Source organism: Halichoerus grypus, chromosome 6 (assembly GCF_964656455.1).
Source record: "Halichoerus grypus chromosome 6, mHalGry1.hap1.1, whole genome shotgun sequence".
In the NCBI taxonomy this organism is placed as follows: Eukaryota; Metazoa; Chordata; class Mammalia; order Carnivora; family Phocidae; genus Halichoerus; species Halichoerus grypus.
Genome location: NC_135717.1, coordinates 3774319 through 3797348, shown reverse-complemented (window position 1 = coordinate 3797348; position 23030 = coordinate 3774319). Strand labels below are relative to the sequence as shown.

The 23030-nt window shown below is 50.8% G+C and overlaps 2 protein-coding genes and 1 long non-coding RNA gene across 14 annotated transcripts in view; 1 reads left to right on the top strand and 2 right to left on the bottom strand.

The window, feature by feature from the left end:
- WIPI2 (WD repeat domain, phosphoinositide interacting 2) overlaps nucleotides 1-1330 on the bottom strand; it is a 37144-nt gene extending 35814 nt beyond the window's left edge. Inside the window, exon 1 of one of the 2 annotated variants that reach the window (XM_036116565.2) lies at nucleotides 1045-1330. In XM_036116565.2, the coding sequence (XP_035972458.1) occupies nucleotides 1045-1118 (74 nt within the window). In that variant the 5' untranslated portion in view covers nucleotides 1119-1330. The remainder of the gene's footprint in view (nucleotides 1-1044) is intronic. The other variant, XM_036116564.2, reaches the window with a different exon arrangement.
- A 1822-nt stretch (nucleotides 1331-3152) lies between these two features.
- Nucleotides 3153-17937, bottom strand: LOC118551048 (uncharacterized). 2 transcript variants are annotated; one of them, XR_004924864.2, is made up of 4 exons: nucleotides 17824-17929; nucleotides 12832-13041; nucleotides 7372-7510; nucleotides 3153-7049 (listed from the first exon to the last, which is right to left on the bottom strand). It is a non-coding gene; the product is annotated as an uncharacterized LOC118551048 (long non-coding RNA). The 2 variants fall into 2 exon arrangements; XR_004924865.2 differs by lacking the exon at nucleotides 3153-7049 and adding an exon at nucleotides 16105-16308 and having other exon boundaries at nucleotides 7293-7510; nucleotides 17824-17937.
- LOC118551042 (monocyte to macrophage differentiation factor 2) overlaps nucleotides 17823-23030 on the top strand; it is a 116786-nt gene continuing 111578 nt past the window's right edge. For 8 of the 10 annotated variants that reach the window (XM_078074267.1, XM_078074265.1, XM_078074266.1 and 5 more), the window contains exon 1: nucleotides 18136-18396. In XM_078074267.1, coding sequence (XP_077930393.1) covers nucleotides 18221-18396 — 176 coding nt within the window. In that variant the 5' untranslated portion in view covers nucleotides 18136-18220. Of the gene's footprint in view, nucleotides 17954-18135; nucleotides 18397-23030 lie in introns of those variants that run through there. The other 2 variants (XM_036116541.2, XM_036116557.2) reach the window with 1 other exon arrangement.

Genomic DNA, 23030 nt, shown 5'->3' with positions numbered 1-23030 from the left:
TTCCCACCCTCTGTGCGGTCCCCCTGCCGGACCATCTGCACTAACCTCACGGTTCTGGGGAGGCCCTGCTGAGCACCTGCTGCTTGCTGTTCCACAATTAACTTTTCATTAAAAAAAAAAAAAAAGTTTTTTCTACTTTGCTGATTCCATTCAGCCAATAACAACTCAACCAACTACTTACTATGAAGCCAATGACCCATTCCTCCTCACTTACATCACTTCCTCTTACTCACTTCCCAAGATGGCTCTCCTCCCTTCCAGTTCCAGAACTCCTTCCCTCCTTCCCCAGAAACTTCATCTATTAACTATCCTCACAGGTCACCCAGACAGCCTCTGAAGAATCAGCTGCAAACCCACATGGGTTTGGACAAACAGCGTTCCAAATCCACGGGTCGGCATCAGTGGCCTCTCTTCCCCTAAGGATGGCCCCAGACTCCTCAGGTCCCCCTTGGCTCAGTTTCTCCCCAGATCAGAGGCCAGGATTATTGCTAAATCTGTTTCTTGCTCGGGCAGAACATCAAAGCTACCTAAAAAAAGAACAGCGAGACAAGAAGAAAAGGAAAGGGAAGAAGGGAATGAGGCCCTAAGATGAGGAGGAGACTAGAAGGGCCTGAAGAGGGGAAAGGGTGGAGGAAGAGGGCTGACGAAGAAGGGGAGGTGGGATACAAGGAAGAAACGCACTCTCGCCGCTCCGGAAGCGGCTGAGACAACAGGTCAAGGCACAAAGTTCTGCCCCAACTTCGTGAGAAGGGAGGCCCCAAAAGGTAAAGCAACCTTTCGGCGGGTGGGTGAAACGCCTCCCTACCTCCATCACTTTCCCCGCTCAGAGATCGCAGCTCCAGCGCAGCGCCCGGAGGGTCCGCGAGCAGAGCGCCCCTCCCTCCACGCTCCGGGCCCGCCCCCCGAGGGCGCCCCCGCCCGCCCCGGCCTCCACCCGAACGTGCAGGCCCGACCTCGGGCCCGGCCCCGGCCTCGGGCTCCCGCCCGCCCCGGCCCCGGGCCTCGGCCCTCGGCCCCCGGCCCCCGATCCCCGCCCGGCCTTACGTGTTGTCCTGGTTGAAGTTGGCGAAGAGCAGCTGGCCGGCGCCGGCCTCGCCGCTCTGACTCGCCAGGTTCATGGTGGGCGCGCGGCGGGCGGGCGCGGGCGGGCCCGGCCGGGGGCTCGCGCGCGGGAGGGCGTGTCGGGTGCGCTCAGGGTCGGCGCCGGGCCGCGCTCGCCGCCTCGCTGGCCGCAGCTGGCTGCCCGGGGATCAACCGCCGCCTCATCCCGTGCCCGCTCTTGTTTATGCTCCGGAGCCGGGGCACCCTGCGCGCTTGCGCGGCCCCGCCTCCTCGGGGCACGGCCTCCCCACGGCGCAAGCGTATTGCGGAGGTCCCGCCCCTTCACCTCTGGCCCGGACCTGGGGTTCTGGTCGAACACGCGCACGCGTGGGGACGCGCGGGGGCGCGCCGGGCAGGGCTTGCTGACGGACCGAGGGCGGCGCATGCGCATGGAAAAGAGTAGGCGCTCGGTACACTCCATCATCTTATCAATATTAAAAGGGGCCGCCGTGTGCCTGCCAGTCGTTGCGCTAAATATTTATGTACAGCATCCCTACTTAGCGAATATCGCATTCCCATTTTACAGATTTAAAAACTGAGGCTCAGAAATACTAACGTATTAGCCGAGTGTTGGATCTGAGAACTGAAACCCCTTTCTTTCCCCAAGGCTCACGCGGAGGAGTCCACCTTACATTTATTCATACATTCAATAATATTTAGGAAGTACCTTCCATGTGAACTAAATAGGCCTCCGTTCCCTTAGAGAAGTTACAGTGGGGGAGATACTTAAACACAATTACAAGTCGGGGTACAAGAGAGCACATAATGAGGTCACTCAACCTAAACTTAAGGGACAGGGACTGTGCAGTCAGAGAAGGCTTCCTGGAGGAGGGGAGACCTGAAATTTGAATGGTAGGTAACCACCCCAAGGAGATGGAAGCATTCTGTATTGCAAAGGTCCACAGATGAGAGCATGTCCCGGGAATGCTCTGCTCAGTGTGTCTGAGCTCTGAGTGGGACGGTGAACACGAGACAGATTTGACTTGTGAAATCGGAGGTGGCTAAATCAAGCTGGATGTTGTTAAGCTACATTAAGCAAGAGACTGAACATTATCCCAAGAACAATGGGCTGCCATTGAAAATACTTAGCCAGGAGAATGGCACAATCAAATTTGTGGGTAGGGAAGTTAATTCCAGCCACAGAGTCAAAAGTGCATTGAAAATCGTTGAGGAGAGAAGGGTCTTTTCTCATGGCTCTCCTCACACCAAACTCAAAAACTAGTTTGAGATGGATTGTAGACATAAATGTGAATAGTAAAACAATAAGCCTTCTAGAAGAAAACATGAGAGAATGCCTTCATGACTTTGGGGTAAATAAAGTAAGTATTCTAAACAAGTACTTTAAAAAGTACTAACCAGGGGTGTCTGAGTGGCTCAGTTGGTTAGGTGTCTGCCTTCAGCTCAGGTCATGGTCCTAGGGTCCTGGGACTGAGCCCCGCATCAGGGAGCCTGCTTTTCCTTTTCCCTCTGCTGCTCCCCCTTCTTGTGCTCTTGCTCTCTCTCTCTCTCTCTCAAATAAATAAATAAAATCTTAAGGGAAAAAAAGTACTAACCACAACATAAAACATTAATCTTCATCAAAATTAAGGACAACTGCTCATCAAGAGACCATCAAGAGACGTTGAGAAGGCAAGCCTCAGAATGGGGTACATATACTTGCAATACATGTATTTGCAATGCATACTTTGACAAAGGACGTCTTTCCAGAATGTTAAAAGAATTTCTACAAATCAGTAAGGAAAATACCAACTCATTTTTTTACTGGGCAAAATACTTGGGCACAGGCACTTCACAAAATAGCAAAATGGCTAATGAGCACCTGAGAAGGTGATCGTCATTAATATTCATTAAGGAAATGCAAATTAAAAGCAAATAAGATACTACAAGCATGTACCTGTTAAAATCAAATAGAAACAGAGACTGGACTAGGGCACCTGGGTGGCTCGGTTGGTTAAGCAACTGCCTTTGACTCAGGTCATGATCTCAGGGTCCTGGGGTCGAGTTCTGCATTGGGCTCCCTGCTTAGTGGGGAGTCTGCTTCTCCCTTTGCCCCTCCCCCTGCTCATTCTCTCTCTCTCTCTCTCTCTCTCTCTCTCTCTCTCTCTCGCAAATAAATAAATAAGATCTTAAAAAAAAAAAAAAAAGAGACCAGACTTGAAAATACCCTGAGTAGACAAAACCAATTTAGTCAGACAAGCAAAGCTTAATTTAGCTTATTTTGCAAGACAAGCAAGGCTAAATCGACCTGGGTCACTTCTCGCTGGTGCCTCTGAAAATCATAAGTGAAACAAAGTAGTTCCCCCAAACTGATAGGAGGTAACTGCTAACCAATTCCCATGCATTTAAGAAAATTCTAATATCATAACCAATCATTGTGAAGAGTAAATAGTCACTATAGAAGCTGCTGCATAAAGATATACCTCTGAGCCTCCCTCCCTGTTCTGGTTTGAGTGCTCCTCGTTTGCAAACTGTCTCTTTGATGTGTATACAATAAACTTTTTCTAATTATTACTTCAGTGATTTGTTGATTTTCGTTTTTTATTCTGAACTTTTGACATCCCCTACTAAAATTAAGATAACTGGCAACCCAAATTGTAGACGGTAACTGTGGGGCAACTTGAACTCTCATACACTGTGAGTACAAGTCTAAATTCTTAGAATCAGGGCGCCTGACTGGCTCAGTCGGTAGGGCGTGTGACTCTGGATCTCAGGGTTCTGAGTTTGAGCCCCACATTGGGCATAGAGATTACAGATGACTTCAATATAAAACCTTTAAAAAAATAAATTGCTAGAATCACTTTGGAAAACTTTTGACAGTATTTACTCAAGTTAAACATACATATTCCCTGTGATTCAGCCATTTCACTTCTAGGCATATCCTCAATAGTAATTAGTGCATATTTCCCTCCAAAAGACAGGTATAGGAACACTCCTACCTGCTTTTTCTTAATAATCCAAAACTGGAAATAACCCAGATGTTCATCTACAACAGAATGAATAAGCAAATTTTGGTACATTCATACAAAAGAATACTACAGAGCAATTAAAAGGCCATACACACATGAATGAATACAATATTGAGTGAAAAGATACAAAAGAACATAAGACTGTATGAGTCCATCTATATGAAGTGAAAAATAGGCAGAGTCGTTGTTCCCTCTGGTGGGAGATTGGTTGGGAGGGGGTCAGGAGGGAGCCAGCTGGAGTGTGGGAACTGTCCTGTGTCCTGATTTTAGTGATTGGGCATATACATATGTAAATGTATAAATATACATATGTGGATGCCCATAGAGTCCATCTCCAATCACTGAAGTCAAGGTGTAGCCCAGGAGCAATGTCTTTAGTGGTTCCGTCTTTATCAGTTGGCAGTTTCCTGTGGGCCGTAAAGAGGTGTCTGAATAAATCCCCTGGGTTCTAGACACAGTCCTTCACTTCATTTTGAAAAGCCACCCAATTTCCCCTCATTCATCAGAATCTATTGTTTCATCCAGGACAATAACTTCTTCTCTCTCTCCATTGGTTCAGCCAATGAAGATCTCCAAATGGCAGGGGTTAGACTCCGTTTCCAATTTACCAGAACCATGACTCTGTTCCCTGGAGTAATAGGGGTCCTTTTGCTACTAGAATCTCAAAATCCAGTGAACTCAGGGCTGTGTGGATGGAAACAAAAAATTTTTCCGTGGATTATTAGTTGTAATCTGCAGGGAAACACTACCACCTCTACTCCCAGTTGATGGCATGTCCTGAATATTGCAGAATGACATCTCAACCTCACAGGGTGTGGCCACAGCTAAACCTTCAGGAGGCCATTCCACCATCTATGTGAACACCAGGATAACACTTTTAAAAATGGTAATGTCCAAAGCTGAGAGCTTGACCTGTGTGTGACTCAGAAACACAACCTCATGTCCCAGCTCACCTGGGGATGGCATGAGCTGACATTCCTGATGACAGGTAGAGCAGGAAAGGTGCTTGAGACCTTCTATCATCACTTCAGGAGCCCTCCAGCTAACTAGCCTGATGCCAATCCCATGAAGAAGAGCTTCCCTTCCTCCTTTCGACCGTAGAGCAGAACCATCACCTGTTGGTGCTTAAAACATTCCTCAAGTATTCTTCCTGTGTGCCACATTCAGAGATGAACAATCCTCCCACAGGCGAGTTTCTAAATAAACCCGTGGGTTGAAGAGCTGGCAGAGAGGAGGGAACCGAGGACTGAGTGAAAGGGTGACGGAGGGCACCTTGCAGGAGGTGAGGCAGTGAGAGGGAGATCAGGGCAAGCACACCACTGAAATCAGACAGACATTCTGAGGTTCAAATCTGGGTTCAGGTTCTCTTGAGGTGTGTCTCCTTAAGTAAGTCACACAATCTCTCTGAGTATCTGTTTCCTCAACAATAACAAGGGCTAGAATAATTCTCTTGAGAGTGCTATGGAGATTGGATGCACGAATGGAGCCATCCCTCCGTGAAAGCAAAGAGAACACTGGCAAAAATGATCCAAATCCACTTCTTCGGAACTCTGGAGATGAAGTAAAGGATTGCAACATTCTAAGAAGCATTTATACAAGCAAAACAGCGGAATCTCTGTAAAAGCAGTGAGATCCGTGGCATTTTTAGTTTTCCCTAATTCCACCTCTCCCTCCAAGCTCCCTGGTAGCCTTGAAAGTCAGCAGTCTTGCAACGGTGACAGGCGTAAAAAAAGCAGCCTTGGTGGCGCCTGGGTGGCTCAGTCGTTAGGCATCTGCCTTCGGCTCAGGTCATGATCCCAGGGTCCTGGGATCAAACCCCGCATCGGGCTCCCTGCTCCGCGGGAAGCCTGCTTCTCCCTCTCCTGCTCCCCCTGCTTGTGTTCCCTCTCTTGCTGTGTCTCTCTCTGTCAAATAAATAAACAAAATCTTAAAAAAAAAACAAGCAGCCTGGCAGTCACTGGAGGCGGTGGAAAGGGCTTGGAGCTCCCCAAAAGCCCCATCCCCAGAGAATGGTCATCGTTTGACCTGCTTGGTCCAGTTTTTGCAGAAAAGCTCCATTTTTGAAGCGTGTCTTTATTTGATCCAAGAGTTTGCCAGTTCATCATGTGGATGAAGTTCCCTTTCTATTCCTAGTTAGTTGAGTTTTATCTTGAAATGTGGTTGGATTTTGTCAAAAGCATTTCTGCATCTATAGGAGGATCACGTTTGTAATTTGCTTATTTGTTTGGTGACTTGGTCGGACTGATTCTGAGAACTCAGTCCCGTCCCCGAATCCAGCAGTCCCACCTTGCACAATCTCTGATATCCCCGCTCAGGTTTTTTTTTTTTTTTTCTCTTCTTTTTGCCTCTTAACCTGGTTCGTCCCCTGGTTCAGCGTAAGCCACTGATGGGTTAAAGATCATGCATACACCCCTCGGCCAGTTAGATTTTTGCCTGTTACTGTTGTGTGTGTGGCATAGAAGCTGCTAATCCAATTCAGAGAGTTTACTTGTTTCTGCCTTATGTTCAGCCAGAAACTCGCAGCTCAGCGTTCTTTCCATGGTCTCCTCCGAGAGGGTGTAGCCCTGGGCCAGCGCACCGTCTTCCAGATGGCCAGGGTTGACTGGGATGTCATTTGAAACCCCGGCTTGCTAGGAGCGACCACCGAGTAGCAGAAGCTAACTGTTCAGTAAATGCACGTGTGAAGTTTGCGTAAGCTCCTTGTGCCAATGAAGTTTCCACCTGTTTTGGTGCAGCATGAAGGAATGCCTTCACGTTTACCCCGTTTACAGCTACTCTGAAGGCTCCGGAGTCGGTACCTTCTTCCTGGCTCCCAGAGCTGTCCAGGATCCCAGGAGGGCTGTGGGAATCTGCCAGATTTCCCTTCAGGCTTGGAGTTTTCAACTCTGGGTTCTGCATGAAGTCGGTCCTCCCTGGTGCAGCCGCTGAGCTCCTCATCCTGGATCCTTCCTCTGGGCAGGACCCTGGGCCGCTTCACCTGAGCTGCAGGGGGGACCAGATTTTCTGCTGATTGTTTTTGGATAGTGTCACTAGCTGAATTGCTGCTTTGCCAGGGAGAGGGCTTGCGAATCCTTTCCTCCGACATCATGAATGTCCCACCTCCACACCTTGCATTTTCACTTAACAACTTACCCCGGGGACATTTCCAGGCCCTTGGGATTGAGCACATTCTTTTCTACCCGTGGCACGGGATTCCACTGTATGGCTGTTCTCCCATATTTAAAACAGCCTTGCTCAGTTGATGGGTATCTAGAGTGTCCCCGCTTTTTCACTGTTTCAGGCAACGTCGCACCTTCTCTCTTACCATCACAGGAAGATGGGAGAACTTGGCAGTGACGGAGGGAAGGCTCCCGTGGCCCAGGTGGAGGCCGTCGCCCTGGAGAATTTGGAGGCGGCTCGCTATGTGACGTTAGGGGAGCATATTTGGTCTTCTCTGCTTGGTCCTAAGTTGGAAGTGGGGACAGAAATGAAGGAAGCTGTCAGTTATGGATCGAGTCTGGCATTTGGGGGCCGATGGTGGCTCGGGAGGCGGTCTGATATCCCGGACGGGTTACCACAGGAGGTTTAGGTCAGAGTTTGGTCCTCATGTGTGGACTGGCCACCATACATCTGTATGTTTGGTCTCCCCACATCCTCAATAAACAGTGTAGATTCTACCTCCCAAATATAGTTAGGAAGCAACCACTCCCCCTAGCCATCCCCGTTCATGTTCGAGCCACCATCATCTCTGATCTTGCCAGGAGAAAAGGCTTCCTTCTGGGTTTCCACGCTTCCAGCCTCGACCCCTTTCAACCCATTGGGAGCACTGCTCAGAGGAATCCTAGAAGGCAATGGGATCATGGACACCCTCTCCATCCCAGTTCCCAATAAAATCCCATTTCCTCACCACAGTCTACAAGCACCGTTCTGAGAAAACTCTGCTCACCTCTCCCATCTCACTGGGGACCCCCTTCCCTCTACCCCCACTCCCAGCCCTGTCCTGCTTCTTCCTATCTCTCTTCCCCACCTTGAAGACGTTCCCTTGGCCTACAATCTGCCCCCTACTCCAGCCTCCCATCTTTCAGGTCTCGGCCTGAACAGAACCCCTGGGGACCAAGGCTGATGACATCCCTGACCATCCCCACCCAGCTGTCTTTTCTCTTCCCCTTTTAGCACTTAAAAAGGAAAACAAAACAAAACAGAACACCACTACGGATGGTTTCACACATATTAAAAACAGAGAGAAAAGCACAATGAATTTCCTTACACCAGCTTCAACAATGGCCTGAATTTTGCTATTCTGGTTTCAGTTATATTCCTTGACATCTTTTAGGAATATTTGAGAAGGAAATCCCAGATACCACTTCATTTCACTTGCATCTACCTCAGGATACATGTCAGGACCCCCCCCCTTTTTTTTAACATAGCAGCAATGCCTTTGTCCCACCTTACCCAATGAACAATTATCCCTTTATATCTACTACACAGTCAGGACTCTGTTTCCCCTGATTGTTGCTTATACGTCTTTTTACCACCCGTTCCTCTGCACCAGGATCCAAACTACGGGCACTACATGATATTGGCCGACGAGACTGGAAGTCTCTTTTTTATCAAGAGAGTCTCCCCACTCAGTTGTCCCGCAGTCGACCCCACATTCTGGATTTGGCTGATTACTTTCCTGTGGTTTCACTCAACACAAGGATAATTGAGAATGTTCCTCTTATCTCTTTGATTTAGAACTAGAAGAAATACATTTTGGCAAGAAGATATCATCTGTGATTTCCAGCGCTGGGGTCAGTGGGACAAAGATCCGTGCATTTTAGGTATTGACACATATTGCTGAGAAGGTTACTCCCGGGGCGGGACGGTGGGTAAGCAGGCCCATTCTCACCCCCAGACACCCCCAGTTTGAGCCAACTCCCAGGTTTGTCATTTTTAATGTGCGATAATGTGATAATTCTGCTTCTGGCCACAAGAGGTCAGCAAGGCCCGGACAGCGGACCCCAGGGGACCTTCCAAGGCTGGATTCTGGGCTTTGAATCCCCTCAGGGGACCTGGCATCCGGGATGTCCAGTAATCAGGAGGTGGGCGAGTGGGGCAGACTGGACAGGGGTGGACGAGGGCGGGGGCATGTCAGAGAGACCCTGGTAAGAGAAGGGCTGAAGGTCAGAGCAGGCGTTCTACTCCCGGAAATTCGAACACTGAACATTTCTGTGACTAATGTTAGTTAAAGCTTATAATTGTTAATTATAGCAGCAACTGGGCCTACGAGCACCACATACTTGATCTTTACCTCTTCTGCATATACACCCATGGCGGGTACAAAGATACGGCCTTTTTATAAAATTGCTATGCAGGGGCACCTGGGTGGCTCAGTCGTTAAGCTTCCGCTTTCTGCTCAGGTCATGATCCCAGGGTCCTGGGATCGAGCCCCGCAACGGGCTCCCCGCTCTGCGGGAAGCCTGCTTCTCCCTCTCCCACTCCCCCTGCTTGTGCTCTCTCTCTCAAATAAATAAATAAAATCTTTTAAAAAAGATAGAGGACATTATTAACAAAGAATCCATTGTTTTAGGCAAGGTCGCCCTTCTAAGGGGAATGGATGGGTTCTATTCATAAATTTCCTAGAGCTGACTGGGGAACTTGCTTGTTGACCTGTTAAAGGTTATGTTTCTGGGGGTTGAAACTGCAGTTGGATTAGGTACTAAGTCTTGGTTGACTGACTTAGGGCCTTAACCAAAGTGACACCATTTTGGTCCTGTAGTTTTCTTTTTAACATTCGATTAAGTTTTGTTTCTTGTACATATAACACCAAAGCAAAGTTTTAAGACCTACTTACCACATCACACCAGTTTTTGTGAATATTTTGAAAATGATATTTTCCCCTTGTGGCCCCAGGACAATTTTTAAATAAAAAGCTGGAAGCCAATAATCTCACCTGGGGGGATGTCACCTCGTCCTCTAGCAAAATGTTTGGTATTCATTCTTCTCATGACAATTCAGGTTATCATTACTGATATTACCTGCCTGGTTGTTTTTGTTTTAAATCTGAGGTCCCAAGTCAATGGAGGGCCTGGATTTGAATTTGGCTTCAGCCTGTATGGACGTGTCTCCAGGTCTAATGTCCTTTGAATGGTGCCCTTGGGTACTTTGCAAATGCAGAGGTAACTTGGAGGCTTTCCTCTCCAGGATTTGGATGGTAACTCCTGGGGATGCAGTGCTGAGATGAGGTGCCTGGAAGACAGAGGGCAGATGACCCAAGATCTGGCCCCCACACCCCTCCTTCCCCAGTTCACTTCCTGCTCTCATCTCCGCTGGTTTGGAAGCTCAGGATTTGGATTCCTGGCTAAGGCAGGAGTGGAGCAGACGGGAAAAGGGCAATCATTTGGAGGAGGTGGGAGGCTGGGACAGTTCAGAACAGGGAGGTCCCTGGTCAGAGGAGGCGCTTGCCAGGAATGAGGAGGTACCCTCCAGGCTGTCAGGCCCCTTGGGGGATTGCCGTGCCCACCCTGTGCCCCTTTCCTGCAGCTACACCCAGTGACTGGTGGATGGGAGGCCCCCCTTTCCCCTGCTGTCCACCCCAAGAATAATCCCCTGAACAATCTCCTTGCTTTAATCTCCTCTCAGAGCCTGCTTCCCAGGAACCCTAGCTGGAACAAGTTGGTTCCTGGGAGCTGCTCTTTTTTCTTCTTGCAAAGACCTGAAGCTGGCTCAGGGACCGCAAAGCCAGAAAAGAGGAAAGGCTGCCCCCCGGCTGCCGTGGTTTCCCCAGCTGAGCAGTGACCAGGACAAATCCTGCTCCATGAGGCTCAGAGCCCGGCACACAGTAGACTGAACAAAGAACGGACAGTCAGAGTCCCAGCTCTGAGCGATGACGGGGGACAGGGGATCCTGATCAGACAAACCCTCTGGCAGTTAGACAGACATGGTTAAAAAGAAGGGCGCCTGGGTGGCTCAGTCAGTTAAGCGTCTGCCTTCGGCTCAGGTCATGATCTCAGGGTCCTAGGATTGAGCCCCACGTTGGGCTCCCTGCTGAGCAGGGAGCCTGCTTCTCCCTCTTTCTCTCTCTGCTGCTCTCCCTGCTTGACTCTCTCAAATAAATAAATAATATATTAAAAAAAAAAAAAAAGAAAGACAGCCACAGGCCCCAAATGGAGTCATTTATGTTAAGAGCCTCACATCAGGAAACCAGGACTTAATACCTAACCTGACTGCAGTTTTCTCCCTCTATCCCCGCCCGCCGGAAGTACCCTTGAACCCATTAACCTGGAATTTCCTGGTCAGCACTAGGAAATTTATGGCTAGACACCTTCCGTTCCCCTTAGGAGGGCAAACTTGTCTAAAATAATGCATTCTTTGCTAATTATGTCCCTTTTCCATTTTCTCCCTGTTTTTAAAAGCCTTTCCGTTCCTGCAGCCCAGTGGAGTTTCCCTCTGCCTGCTGGAAGGGAAGCTGCCCGATTCAGGAATTGATTAGTGAAACCAATTATATCTTTACTAGAGTGAACATTTGTTATTTAACAACATATATCAAATAAAATCTGGAATATATATTATAAAATCTGAGATATACAAGTATGTATAAGCTATAAGCGTGTGTGTACACATGCGTACACGTATATACACACACACACACACGTGTAGTAGATTATAGATAAAATATAGGTATAGATACTGATGTAGGAAATATTGCAGTTTGGGAGCGAATGGTCAAGGAAGAACTCTTTTTTTAAAAAATATTTTATTTATTTATTTAATAGACACAGTGAGAGAGGGAACACAAGCAGGGGGAGTGGGGGATGGAGAAGCAGGCTTCCCCCAGAGCTGGGAGCCTGATGTGGGGCTCGATCCCAGGACCCTGGGATCATGACCTGAGCCGAAGGCAGATGCTCAACCGACTGAGCCACCCAGGTGCCCCAAGAAAGAATTCTTGAGACATCTTTGGTGCAAAAAGGTGGTTTTATTAAAGCATGGGGACAGGACCCGTGGGCAGGAAGAGCTGTACTGGGGTCATGAGGAGTGGCCTATTATATACTTTCAAGTTGAGAGGGGGTTAGGGACAGTGTAAGTCTCTAAGGAATTTGGAAGCAAGGTTTCCAAGACCTTGAGGGGCTAGCTGTTGCTAGGAAAAGGGTATTTATTACTGTCTAGTAAAACCCTAGCCATGAGACCCTTCAGATGTTTATCAGTGGGCCACATGCTTGGAGGATGATTGCTAACAAAAATCTTGGGGAAGGAGGTAGAGATAAAGGAAGTTTCCAAAGGAATTTTTATATGTTAAAGGAGAATTACAGGATCCTGGAGGTCAGGCTAATGTTAAGCTAAGATTGCCTTTTGCCCTTAGCAAAGTATTAACATGGAGGCAGTTTCTAGAGGAAGGTCACTCTGCCTGTCAATGGGCTGTAAGTTGGAAGGAAATTTAATTTTTTTTTCCTTTGCCTTTGTTCCCGGCATCAGGTCCTATTTGAAGGTATAGGGGGTGACGGAGAGCATCAAGAACGTGGAGAGAACCTTGAAAGGAGTAACATTTGCAAGTTTGTAGCTGTGTGCCTGAGGATAGTTTCAATGTGGATATCGGAGCTGTCCATGTGTTTGCTGTCCTATCCTGAGTGGTGCAAGGGGCTGATGGAGGATTTAAAAATGTTTCCTGCCTGTCTGTAGAGTGTACTCCACTCTCAGTCATGTAGATAGCGGTCTGTTGGGTGGTGTTTGGAGGAGAGCGTGGACAGTGAGATCTGGGATGGGGAGCCTCCCCTCAGTGGGGTAGGGAGACCAGGGACAGACTTACACTCTGGACCCGGCTGGACTTCAGGATCACCCAGGTTACCTGCAGAACCATACAAGTCCTCAGCTGAGCCAGGGTCTCTGAGAGGGGGGCCCAGGCATCAGGACTGTTGTAAGCTTCCCAAGAAACGCTGAAAGGTGAGCACCCCTGGGTCGAAGTCAGTGAAGCAATGTTCCCACAGCACCCCTCCACTGCAGCCCAGACTTGGGGCAGCTGTTGAGAGACAGAAAAAGAGATTGATGCATGCGAAACACCTGCCTGGCTCTGTGATTATCCTTCTTCTTCCCGTTTTGCACACCAGGAAGATGTGGCTGGCTGGTGGCAAAGCCAAGGCCAGAAAAGTTACGTGGGACAGCTGCCTATTGTCCACTCATTGTCTACCTACCCAGGGTGGGTGTTTACCTTGAACCTGGCCCTGCCCGTGGTCGTGGTCCCCACAGGTTAGGGGAAGCTGGGCAGGAAGCTGATCTTACAGCAGAGGACTGCCCGACATGAACCATCCACCCAAGTCAGACAACGCCGCTCTGTGACCCTGGTGCAGGGAGACAGAGACCAAAACCAGCTCGAAAGCTCGTCTAATTAAGGTCCCTGTGCAAAGCACAAAAATACCAACTAGCCCTACTCTCCTGGCTAATACAAATGACCGTCACGGATTTGTCAGTCATGGCCCCACCCTCCCCCTGCTCTTTCCCCTTTCTAGAGAACACTTATTAAGATATCTCATCAAGAATTGGTCCTGCTTCCTAATAGTATCCAATAAAAAGTACAGCCCCACTGCCTTGAACTTCCCCAAGCATCTAAGGCAAGTATGAATTCTGCCATGAGTCCTTCCTGACCCTTTCTGGAGGAGACCACTACGGTTCCCCATGGTGGGCCCTCCGACTTCTCACAACCAGTTGATAAACCTCCCCGCAGTCTTTGGCTGATGGGCATTGACAGGATGATACTGTGGGGCCCTGGGGCTGGTTCGAAGGCGGCACAAAGAGGAGAAGCCATTTCCCTAAAAGCTCTTGCAAAGGAGATCTTTGAACTGGGTCTGGAAGAATAACAAGAGACTGGCCAGGCAAACTGAGGAGAAAAGGCCTTCCAGGTGGAGGGAACAGCATCTGTGTGGTCCCAGAGCATGAGAAAGCCATACACTTTTGCGGAGTTTGTTTGGATTCATTTACTGGGTGTGGGGCGTGGGCGAGGCTGTTTTATACTGACTCTATCCTGAAGGCAAGGGGAGCCACTGAAGGATTTTAGGGAGAGGGACTTAATCAGACTTGTGTTTCAGAAAGTTACTCTGGTAGGGAGGGTTTGTGGCCTGGAGAGGCTGAGACAATCGGGACTTTGTTACCAGACACTGCTAAGCACATAGTAGATGCCCATGTTGGAAGTTACCGGGGGGAGAAGGAAAATCAGGTCAGGTCAGAAGGGGGCATTGGGTCCTGGGGACAGATGGCAGAGGGTGGCCTCGTGAGAGGAGACTGTGATGTAGCCAGGGCTCTGGGGAAGGGGTGAAAAGCATGGGTGGTTGGGGGGGGCTTTCTCTCCCTCCCTGCTTGCCAATTTGCCCCTCCAAAGAACCAGGAAGACAGTAAGTGCTTAATCAGTGCACATTCAATAGTGCAAGGCACTTCAGGGACAGACAGATGTAGGTCTGTGTGGCTTGCTGTGGGACCTAGCCTCCCTGAGCAAGGCTCCTCGTCCACAAATTAGGAACAGCACCTCCTACCATGTAGCTACAGATGGGGGAAGCACATTTTCAGTAATAACGTTGGGCCCAGGCTGCCTTTGTTCCTTCAGTAATCCTGCAAGGTGGGTGCTTTACAAGTGGGGAAACTGAGCCTTGAGTGGGAAGCACCTGTGTTCAGGGCACAAAGCTAGCTGGTGGTGGAGGGCGGCCTTGGATCCTGGGAAGGCCACCTTCAGAGCTCCCAGCCACGGCCAGCCTGGTCCAGGGGGTGGTATGGGGCGGCCTTCTGGGCCCTTCTCTCTCTTCAGAGAAAGAACAGCAGAGCCCTAGGGAAGATGACGTGGGTTTTGGCCAGGAGCGGTTGAGGGGTTGATCGCTTAGGTGACCGTGAGCGGTCACTGTGGCAGGGGCTGTGGGTTGCATCTGGAGACAGGGCACGATGACCCCCTACCAGGAGTGGTGGTGACCGTGAGCGGTCACTGTGGCAGGGGCTGTGGGTTGCATCTGGAGACAGGGCACGATGACCCCCTACCAGAAGTGGTGATGGACAGGCTCGGCGACAAGGCTGGGGGAGCCTGAGCCCGCACAGCGAGCAGGAGGTGGGCTTGCACCAAAGGGACTGTTGGCCACGGTGAAGTGGGCACCGATGGACTTCTGCCATGGGGGGGCGGGGGGGGACAGAGCCGGGGGGGGCAGATCCGGGAAGGCCCCAGGGTCAGGAGCCCAAGGCTTTTCCAGTGGCTGCCCCCACCCCTGGCGCCCACCCCATCTCCTTCACGCACAGTCTAACCCTGACTCCCGCACAGGAGTCAGGCCCTCAGTTGCCATAACAACTGGATCCCAGCAGTAAAAATAGTAACTTATTTCTTATCCAACTTTTTTTGCTCTTGGAAAAAAAGAAAATCCATTTCTAGGTTTGTGTTTCCCTTCAGGGGTCTCCTCTAGGGCCCCACTGAGCCCACTGCCAAGACCTGGGGAAGGTCGACAGCAGGCTGGGGCCGGGAGGAGGCCAGTGGGCCAGCAGCCTGGGGAATGCTGGTTCCACATCTGTGGCTTCCCTCAGCCCCTGGGCAGCTGTGCTCAACAACGATGGACGCCCCAGGCCTGCCCTGGACTCCCCGGGAGGAGGGGGCCACGGGGAGCTCAGGCCTCTGGGGCTTTCACTTTTATAAAGCCAGCAGGGACCTTTTTGGGAATTGAAGTTGAGGGTGGAGGAGGAGGTATGGCTGGCACCTGGGGACAGGTGTGTCCCAGTGGGGCTGACAATAAGGCCTGGGGAGGGGGTCACAACAGTGGTGATGGAGGTCAAGGTCAGGGAAGAAGCCATGAAATGCAGGCCCAGAGCTCGGGGCCTGGGCAGCTGATGGAGGTCAAGGTCAGGGAAGAAGCCGTGAAATGCAGGCCCAGAGCTCGGGGCCTGGGCAGCTGGGCTCCAGGACAGCTCCTCTGGTTGTGTGACCTTGGGAGGGTCCCCTGGTCCCTCTCAGCCTCTTTCCCTTCTCCATCGAGGGGACAGGAGGCTCTGGTCATTACAGCCATGAACCTCACCCAAAATGTATACGGACAACTGAAACAAAAGTTTCCTGAACATGACTTACTCTCTCCTGGCCCCGTGTACTCTGGACGGATGTCTTTTCTGTTTCATTTCCAACGGCTGCTCACCACCCACTGGTTGACTCCCTGATCTTCTAGAGCCACGCTGCCCCATAGGACTTCCTGTAGTGTTGGAAATGGTCCGACATGGCAGCCACTAGTCACATGTAGCTGGTGAGTACTTGAATGTGGCTTGTGTGACCCAAGAGCTGCATTTCAAATTGCATTTCATTTTATTTAACATAGAAATAAACAGATGCAGGAGGCTGGTGGCTTTCATGCTGGAGGTCGCAGCTCTGGGAGGTCCAGACGAGCAGTTCAAAACCTGCAGCTCCAAGGAACCTTCCAGCTCTGCCTCCTCACAGGGTGGGCTGGCTGCCTTGCCGGACCCTCTGGCCCACCACATTCTATCCCTCGGCCTTCCACTCATGCCAACCTTGACCTCAAGCTCACCTGGCCAAAACCCAGCTCACATCTTCCCTCACCTCCCTGCTGCTCCTCCCTTGGTCTCCTCCCCCTCCCTCCACACCCCCAAATGTCATCACTACCCACCCAGCAGGGCCAGCCAGAAGCCCAGGGGTCACCCTTCACTTCTAATCCATCAGCAGGGCCTGGTGGATTTGACCTCATAAACATCCCTAGACCCCCTTTCTGGTCCCCACCTCCAGTCCTCCCTCCCCGCTCAGCCTGTGAATGGGTGTACCTGCAACCCTTCTTGTCCCCACCAACACCAGATATCTGTCTGTGCCCATCGTGTGCCCAGCATTTGGGAGCACAGAAGTGAATTCCATGGGGTCGCTTTTGCCCTGGGTGGGATTATTTTCTGAATGTGTAGTAGGAACTCAAATAAAGCCTTGTTATTTAAAATAGCAGGGAGCTGGGGTTTGGGAACCAAAGGGAAGGGAGAGAAGTGTGTGGTGGGGAGGAGGTGCCTTTCAATTTGGGCACCTGTCCTCTCATGTTGAAGGCTGTTCTGCCTCCCGCAGTCCCCAAAGGAGGATCCGCTCCCGTAAGTGGTTTCCCACAGCCTATAACCCGGGCCAAGGTCTCCTAAAGGATAGAGCTGGATTTTGTAGAAGATCAGAGCGGGGTGGGCAGATCCTGGGGTACGCTGCCATCCGGCAATAAAATGCGCATGGCCCTGTCTGGGGGTCGTTAGGGTCCCCAGAGTCACAGCCTCTGGGAGTGGATTAGTTCCCCAGAGACTGCGGCCATCCCCGGGCAGGTCCCCTGGGGCCGTCGCGCCTCGCAGGCGCTCGGGTGGCAGGAGGCGCCGGCCTTGGGGGAAGCGCTAGCTACAAGTATACCGCCCGGGCCGGCCACGCCAGGGGCCTGAGTGGCTGGCGCGCCACAAGTGGGTCCGCTCCCTTTCCAGCCCAGCCCCGGCGGGGGGGACAGCGGGGCTCCGTCTAGCAGGCCGTCACCTCGCTCTGGAAACTCTGGCGGAGCGCACCCCGGGAGAGAGACAGGGAAGGGGCTCCAAGCGGAAGCCCCCACCCCTCCCTATCGCTCCTCCCCCCCCGGGTGAGGGCAGGAGGGGTCTGCCGGGCACGGGGAGGGGGCCGAGGCCGCGGGGACTAAGGCGATTGGCCCGGAGCCCCCCCGCCCCGCCCCCGCCCCCATCTGCTCGGGATTTGGCGTCGGCGTCTCGGGCTCCGGCTCGGCTCGGCTCCAGCTCGGGCTCCGCGCGCCCCCCGGCCGGCCCCCGCCCCGCGCCCGCCTACCTGCTGCTCCCGCGCCCCGCGCCTCCCTCCCTCCTAGCGCCGGGTGTCGGAGCCCCGGGCTGGGTGCTGATGGAAGCGCCGCGATGTTCGCTCCCCGGCTCCTGGATTTCCAGAAGACGAAGTATGCGAGGTGAGGGAGGGGGCGCGCGGGGAGCGGACGGCACGGGGAGGGGCGCGCGGGGAGAAGGGGAGGGGAGGGGCGCGCGGGGAGCGGACGGCACGGGGAGGGGCGCGCGGGGAGAAGGGGAGGGGAGGGGCGCGCGGGGAGCGGACGGCACGGGGGGGTGCGCGCCGGAAGGGGGCGAGCGGGGAGCGGCGGCCAAGGCTCTCAAGGCTCCCTCCCGGCTCTGCGCTGCCGGGCTCGCTCCCCCGTCGCCCAGAGAATTCGAGGTGATAAATGGACCCTAACCTCGGCCGGAAGAAAGCAGAAAGGAGACTCCGTGGTCTTCGTGAGAGTCTCCGCGCCCAGCTGTGCGCCCCCGGACCCGGGAGTAGCGCGGCTTCCCGGCGCCTCCTCCCCTGGCGGCGAGCCCTGAGGCGAGTCGCTGCCCCTCCCGGAACCTCAATTTCCAGGTCTGCCAGACGGGGATAATGACCGTCCCCATCCCTGCGGACTCCGTGAAGCACTGTGCATGGCTCCCGGAGCAGAGTAATCGCTCGGTTTTTATCCGGCGTTAACGATAAAAGGTTGTTAGCACGCCCCAGCGGTGTCCCCCCACTAGCCCCCACTGCCCCCACTGCCGCCTGCACTGCCCTTGCCTTCCCCTCACTGCTCCTGTCACCCCCCACTCCTTTCCCCCCACCATCCCCCCCCCCAGCCTTCACCACCCCCATGGCAAGCTGGAGGAATGAGTTAAGTGCTCTTTTTAGGTGGGGAAACTGAGGTTTAGGACCCAGGAAGAGCTGCTTGTACATCTTGGCTTTTTCACAGTGTGAGGTTTGTGGTCACCCCTGAGCCTCAGTTTCTTCTAAAATGGTGATGGCAGATACTCCCACGGGACTGCCGAGTGGAAGCCAAGCTCCTGTTGCATTGATTACGAATTAAATGGGGAGGTTCATAGTTATTAAGTTTCTCTAAGATTTTGTGGGGTCTGCTTGCCTGAAAGCTGGCAGGAAAACTCTTTCCCGAATTGCCCTCAGCCCCTGAAGGTCTTGAGGGAGGACAGGCTGTTCTGGGAGTGTGGGCTTTTGCCTCCTGCCTGGGTGCTGAGGGGGCGCCCAGCCTGCCCTGCTGACTTTTTGCCCTCCCCCTCAGGTCTCCTGCTTCTGGGTGGAGTAGGCAGGGGGTGAATTTGAGACGGATTAGCACCATTTTTGATATCCACGTCTACGTGGCTCACTGTCTCCTGACAATTGCTGAGGGTCCCTGTCACCATGAGGTCTCCACAAGTTCTGGTCAAACAGCAGAGCTTGATCACAGATGTCCAGGCTGAGCATGGCATGGGATGTGTGTGTGTGTGTGTGTGTGTGTGTGTGTGGCAGGACTAGAGCTTTACCTGCTCAGTCTCACCCTCCATTTCCTGGGGCAGGGTTGTACGTGTCTCCTTCATAAGGTTGGGGAGTCTCACTGGGAAAGGGGACACACGGGGGAGTTCTTGTGGGTTTTTCTTTTGGCTGGAAGGTGGGAGGGGCTGGCTGTCCAAATCCATGGAGTCCTCTTTGATATGGGCACTTGGATTTTCAAAGGCTTGTTCTCAAGGGTCCTGTATGCTATTGTGAGGTGTAAGTTGGTGGAGGGTTTGCTGGAAGGGAAGGGAAAAGTCTGGGACTTGAGGCCACAGATGCAAACATGCAGGAAAGGAGCTCTGAACCCTGTGCCATGGGCCTTCGCCTGTCCTGCACCTGCTGTGTGGTCTTGAGTAGGTGTCTCAACCTCAGCTGGTTGATTTGGAAGGACAGGAGGGTTGGTCTGAATGATCTGTAGATTTGGACATGGGTGCTGCCCTCTCTAACTGGGCTGGAGCTCTCCAGCTGGGCCAGGGGCTGGACCATGAGCTTTTTCCTTTCTATGGGTGATGAGTCCAGTGAGGAAGTGGAGCAGATGGATTAGAACTGTTTCTGTTCCTGTCCTCATTGCGTGGCCCTTACCGTGGTGCAGCCCACAAGTTAGGTCCTTAATAAAGGCTTCCTGATTGAGCGAATTTAATAGTGTGACCCCGTGCTGTCCAGTAGAAATGTCACACAAGCCACATACTTAGTTCTACATTTTTTAGTAGCTATTCAGTTTAATGTGTGACTGATTTTCTATCTCATTGTCATAAAAAGGTAAGAAATGGTGAGATTAATTTTAGGAATATATTATAGTTAATCCTTGATATGCAAAGTGTTGTCGTTTCAACATATAATCACTATAAATGAATTATTCATGAGATACTTTACATTCTCTTTTCACTGCAAGTCTTTGAGATCTGTTTGTGTGTTTTATACCCATGGCCCATCTTGGTTCGGACTAGCTATATTTCAGATGCTCAATAGCCACATGTACCCAGTGGCTGCCATATTAAATAGCACACAAATATCTTCCAGGGCGAGAGATGGGCGTTTGTCTTAATCAGTTTGGGCTACTGTAAGGAAGTACCATAGACTGGGTGGCTTATGAACAATAGAAAATTATTTCTCATAGTTCTGGAGGCTGGAGGTCTGAGATGAGGGTGCCAGCATGGTTGGGTTCTGGTGAGGGCCATCTTTTGGGTTACAGAGTACAGACGTCTCGTTTTATCTTCATGTGGCAGAAAGAGAAGGAGCTACTCTCTGGCCTCTTCTTAGAAGGGCACTAATCTCATTCATGAGGGCCCCACCTCCCTGATCTAATTATGCCCTAAAAGTCCCACTTCCAAATGCCATCATGCTGGAAATTAGATTTCAAAATAGGAATTTTTTTTTTTTTTTTTTTTTGTGGGGAGGAGGGAGAACACAACCATTCAGCCCTTAACAGTGTTCTTAGTTAAATGCTGTGTGACACTGTAAAGGATGTTTTCCCTCTTTGAGCCTCTGGTTTTTTTTTTTTTTAAAGATTTTATTTATTTATCTGACAGAGAGAGAGAGAGAACAAGTAGGCAGAGAGACAGGCAGAGGGAGAGGGAGAAGCAGACTCCCCGCCGAGCAGGGAGCCCGATGTGGGACTCGATCCAGGGACTCCAGGATCATGACCTGAGCCGAAGGCAGCCGCTTAACCGACTGAGCCACCCAGGCGCCCAAGAGCCTCTGTTTTTCAACGGATGTTTGGACCAGCTCATCTTTCAGGTTCTAACCTAGAACCTTTGAATGGTTTGCCTAGATCAAGAAATACACTATCATTAAGCTATAGGAATTAAAGACTGTGTAGTGTTGGTGCAGGGCTAGGCAAATTGGCCAGTGGAACAGAATAGAGAGGCCAGAAGCAGATTCATGTCTATAAAGACATTTGATTTTGAGAAAGGTGGTGTTGCTGATCAGCCAAGGCAACGATGGTCTATTGAATAAATGGTATTGAGACCACTGGTTATCCAGATGGAAACAGTGAAACTGGAGCCCTACCTCACACTATACAGAAAAAGCATTTCTGGATGGATTAAAAATTTTAAAAGTGAAATAAAAAAAGAATACAACTTGAAACTTTTAGAAAATAGAAAGGACTATCTTTTGGATTTCAGGGTAGGTAAAGATTTCTGAAGGTACAAAAAGTTAAAACCATTAAAGAAAAAATGGGTAAACCAGACCGCATTAAGAATTATGAATTTCTTTTCTTTTTTTTCTTTTTAAAGATTTTTTATTTATTTGATAGAGACACAGTGAGAGAGGGAACACAAGCAGGGGGGAGTGGGAGAGGGAGAAGCAGGCTTCCCACTGAGCAGGGAGCCCGATGTGGAGCTCGATCCCAGGACCCTGGGATCATGACCTGAGCCGAAGGCAGATGCTTAATGACTGAGCCACCCAGGCGCCCCAAGAATTATGAATTTCTATTCATCAAAAAAATGCCATGAAGAAAATAAAAGACAAGCTACGAACTCGAAGGACATATCTGCAGCACATTTACCCACCAAAATAATTAACGTCCAGGATATATAAACAACTACGATAAGAAAAAGACAAATAAGAGAATAGAAAGTGTAAAAATACAAATCGTTTTGCAGATGAACACAAAGAGAGAGAAGAGAACACAAATGAACAGTGAACATATGAAAAGCTGTTCATGTTCATTGGGTGTCTACCCTGGAGAATATTGTGCACATGTGCATCATTGGAAATGGACAAGAATTTTCTCAGCAGCGTTGTTCGTGATAAGCAAGACCTGGAGACATCCCAAACGTCATTGCTAGAGTGGTGTATATTCATATAATGGAATAAGACCCTGCAAGGCGAGCGACCTCCACTTTCAGGCAACAGTATGGATCAATCTTATAGACGTGTTGAGTGATAGCCAAACACAAAGGAAAGTATGAATCCAATCATTCAATGCTCAAAAACAGGCAAACCAACTGTTGTTTAGGAATGCAGAAGAAAGTATGTGGAAAGCCAGAACATAATGATTATTGCAAAATCAGCTCCCTGGCTACCTCTAAGGGAGGCGGTGGGGATACACAGGGTGCTTCTGGGTCTTGGCAGTGTTCTAATTCTTGACTTGGGAAGAAAACCAAGCTGGATTTTCCATGCCCTACAAGACAGCTCCCAATCCCCAGGGGCAGACTTACCCACATGGCCACACCTCCCTACAAGGGAGGCTGGGAAGTGTCCTCCCACTGTCTGTGCCCATTGCTGCCTCCCTGGGGCCCAGAACAGCACCTGTCATCTGAGTAGGTACCAGTCAGATCTGGTGAATGACTAGTGGCTGTGTGACTTTGAGCAAGCGAATTAACCTCTGAAGACATTAGTCTGCGCTCTTGCTTTAATCTGACTTTAAATGGGGTCTTTATAAAGCAGCATTATGGTTATACCTGCAGCCTATGCTCCTTGGACAACATTTTTAAAATCCTGGGAAGTAGGTATAAAAATGAAAGTGACGGTCCCCCTGCATCCCGCCATCTTGAGATCTTCACTGTGAAACGTGCTGTTTGCTTCCAGTGCTTTCTCTGTGGAGACGCTACAGTTAGCATTGCTCGTCTTTTAAAAAATCTGACCTGCGGCGGGGCGCCTGGGTGGCTCAGTTGGTTAAGCTACTGCCTTCGGCTCAGGTCATGATCCTGGAGTCCTGGGATCAGGTCCCACATCGGGCTCCCTGCTCAGCAGGG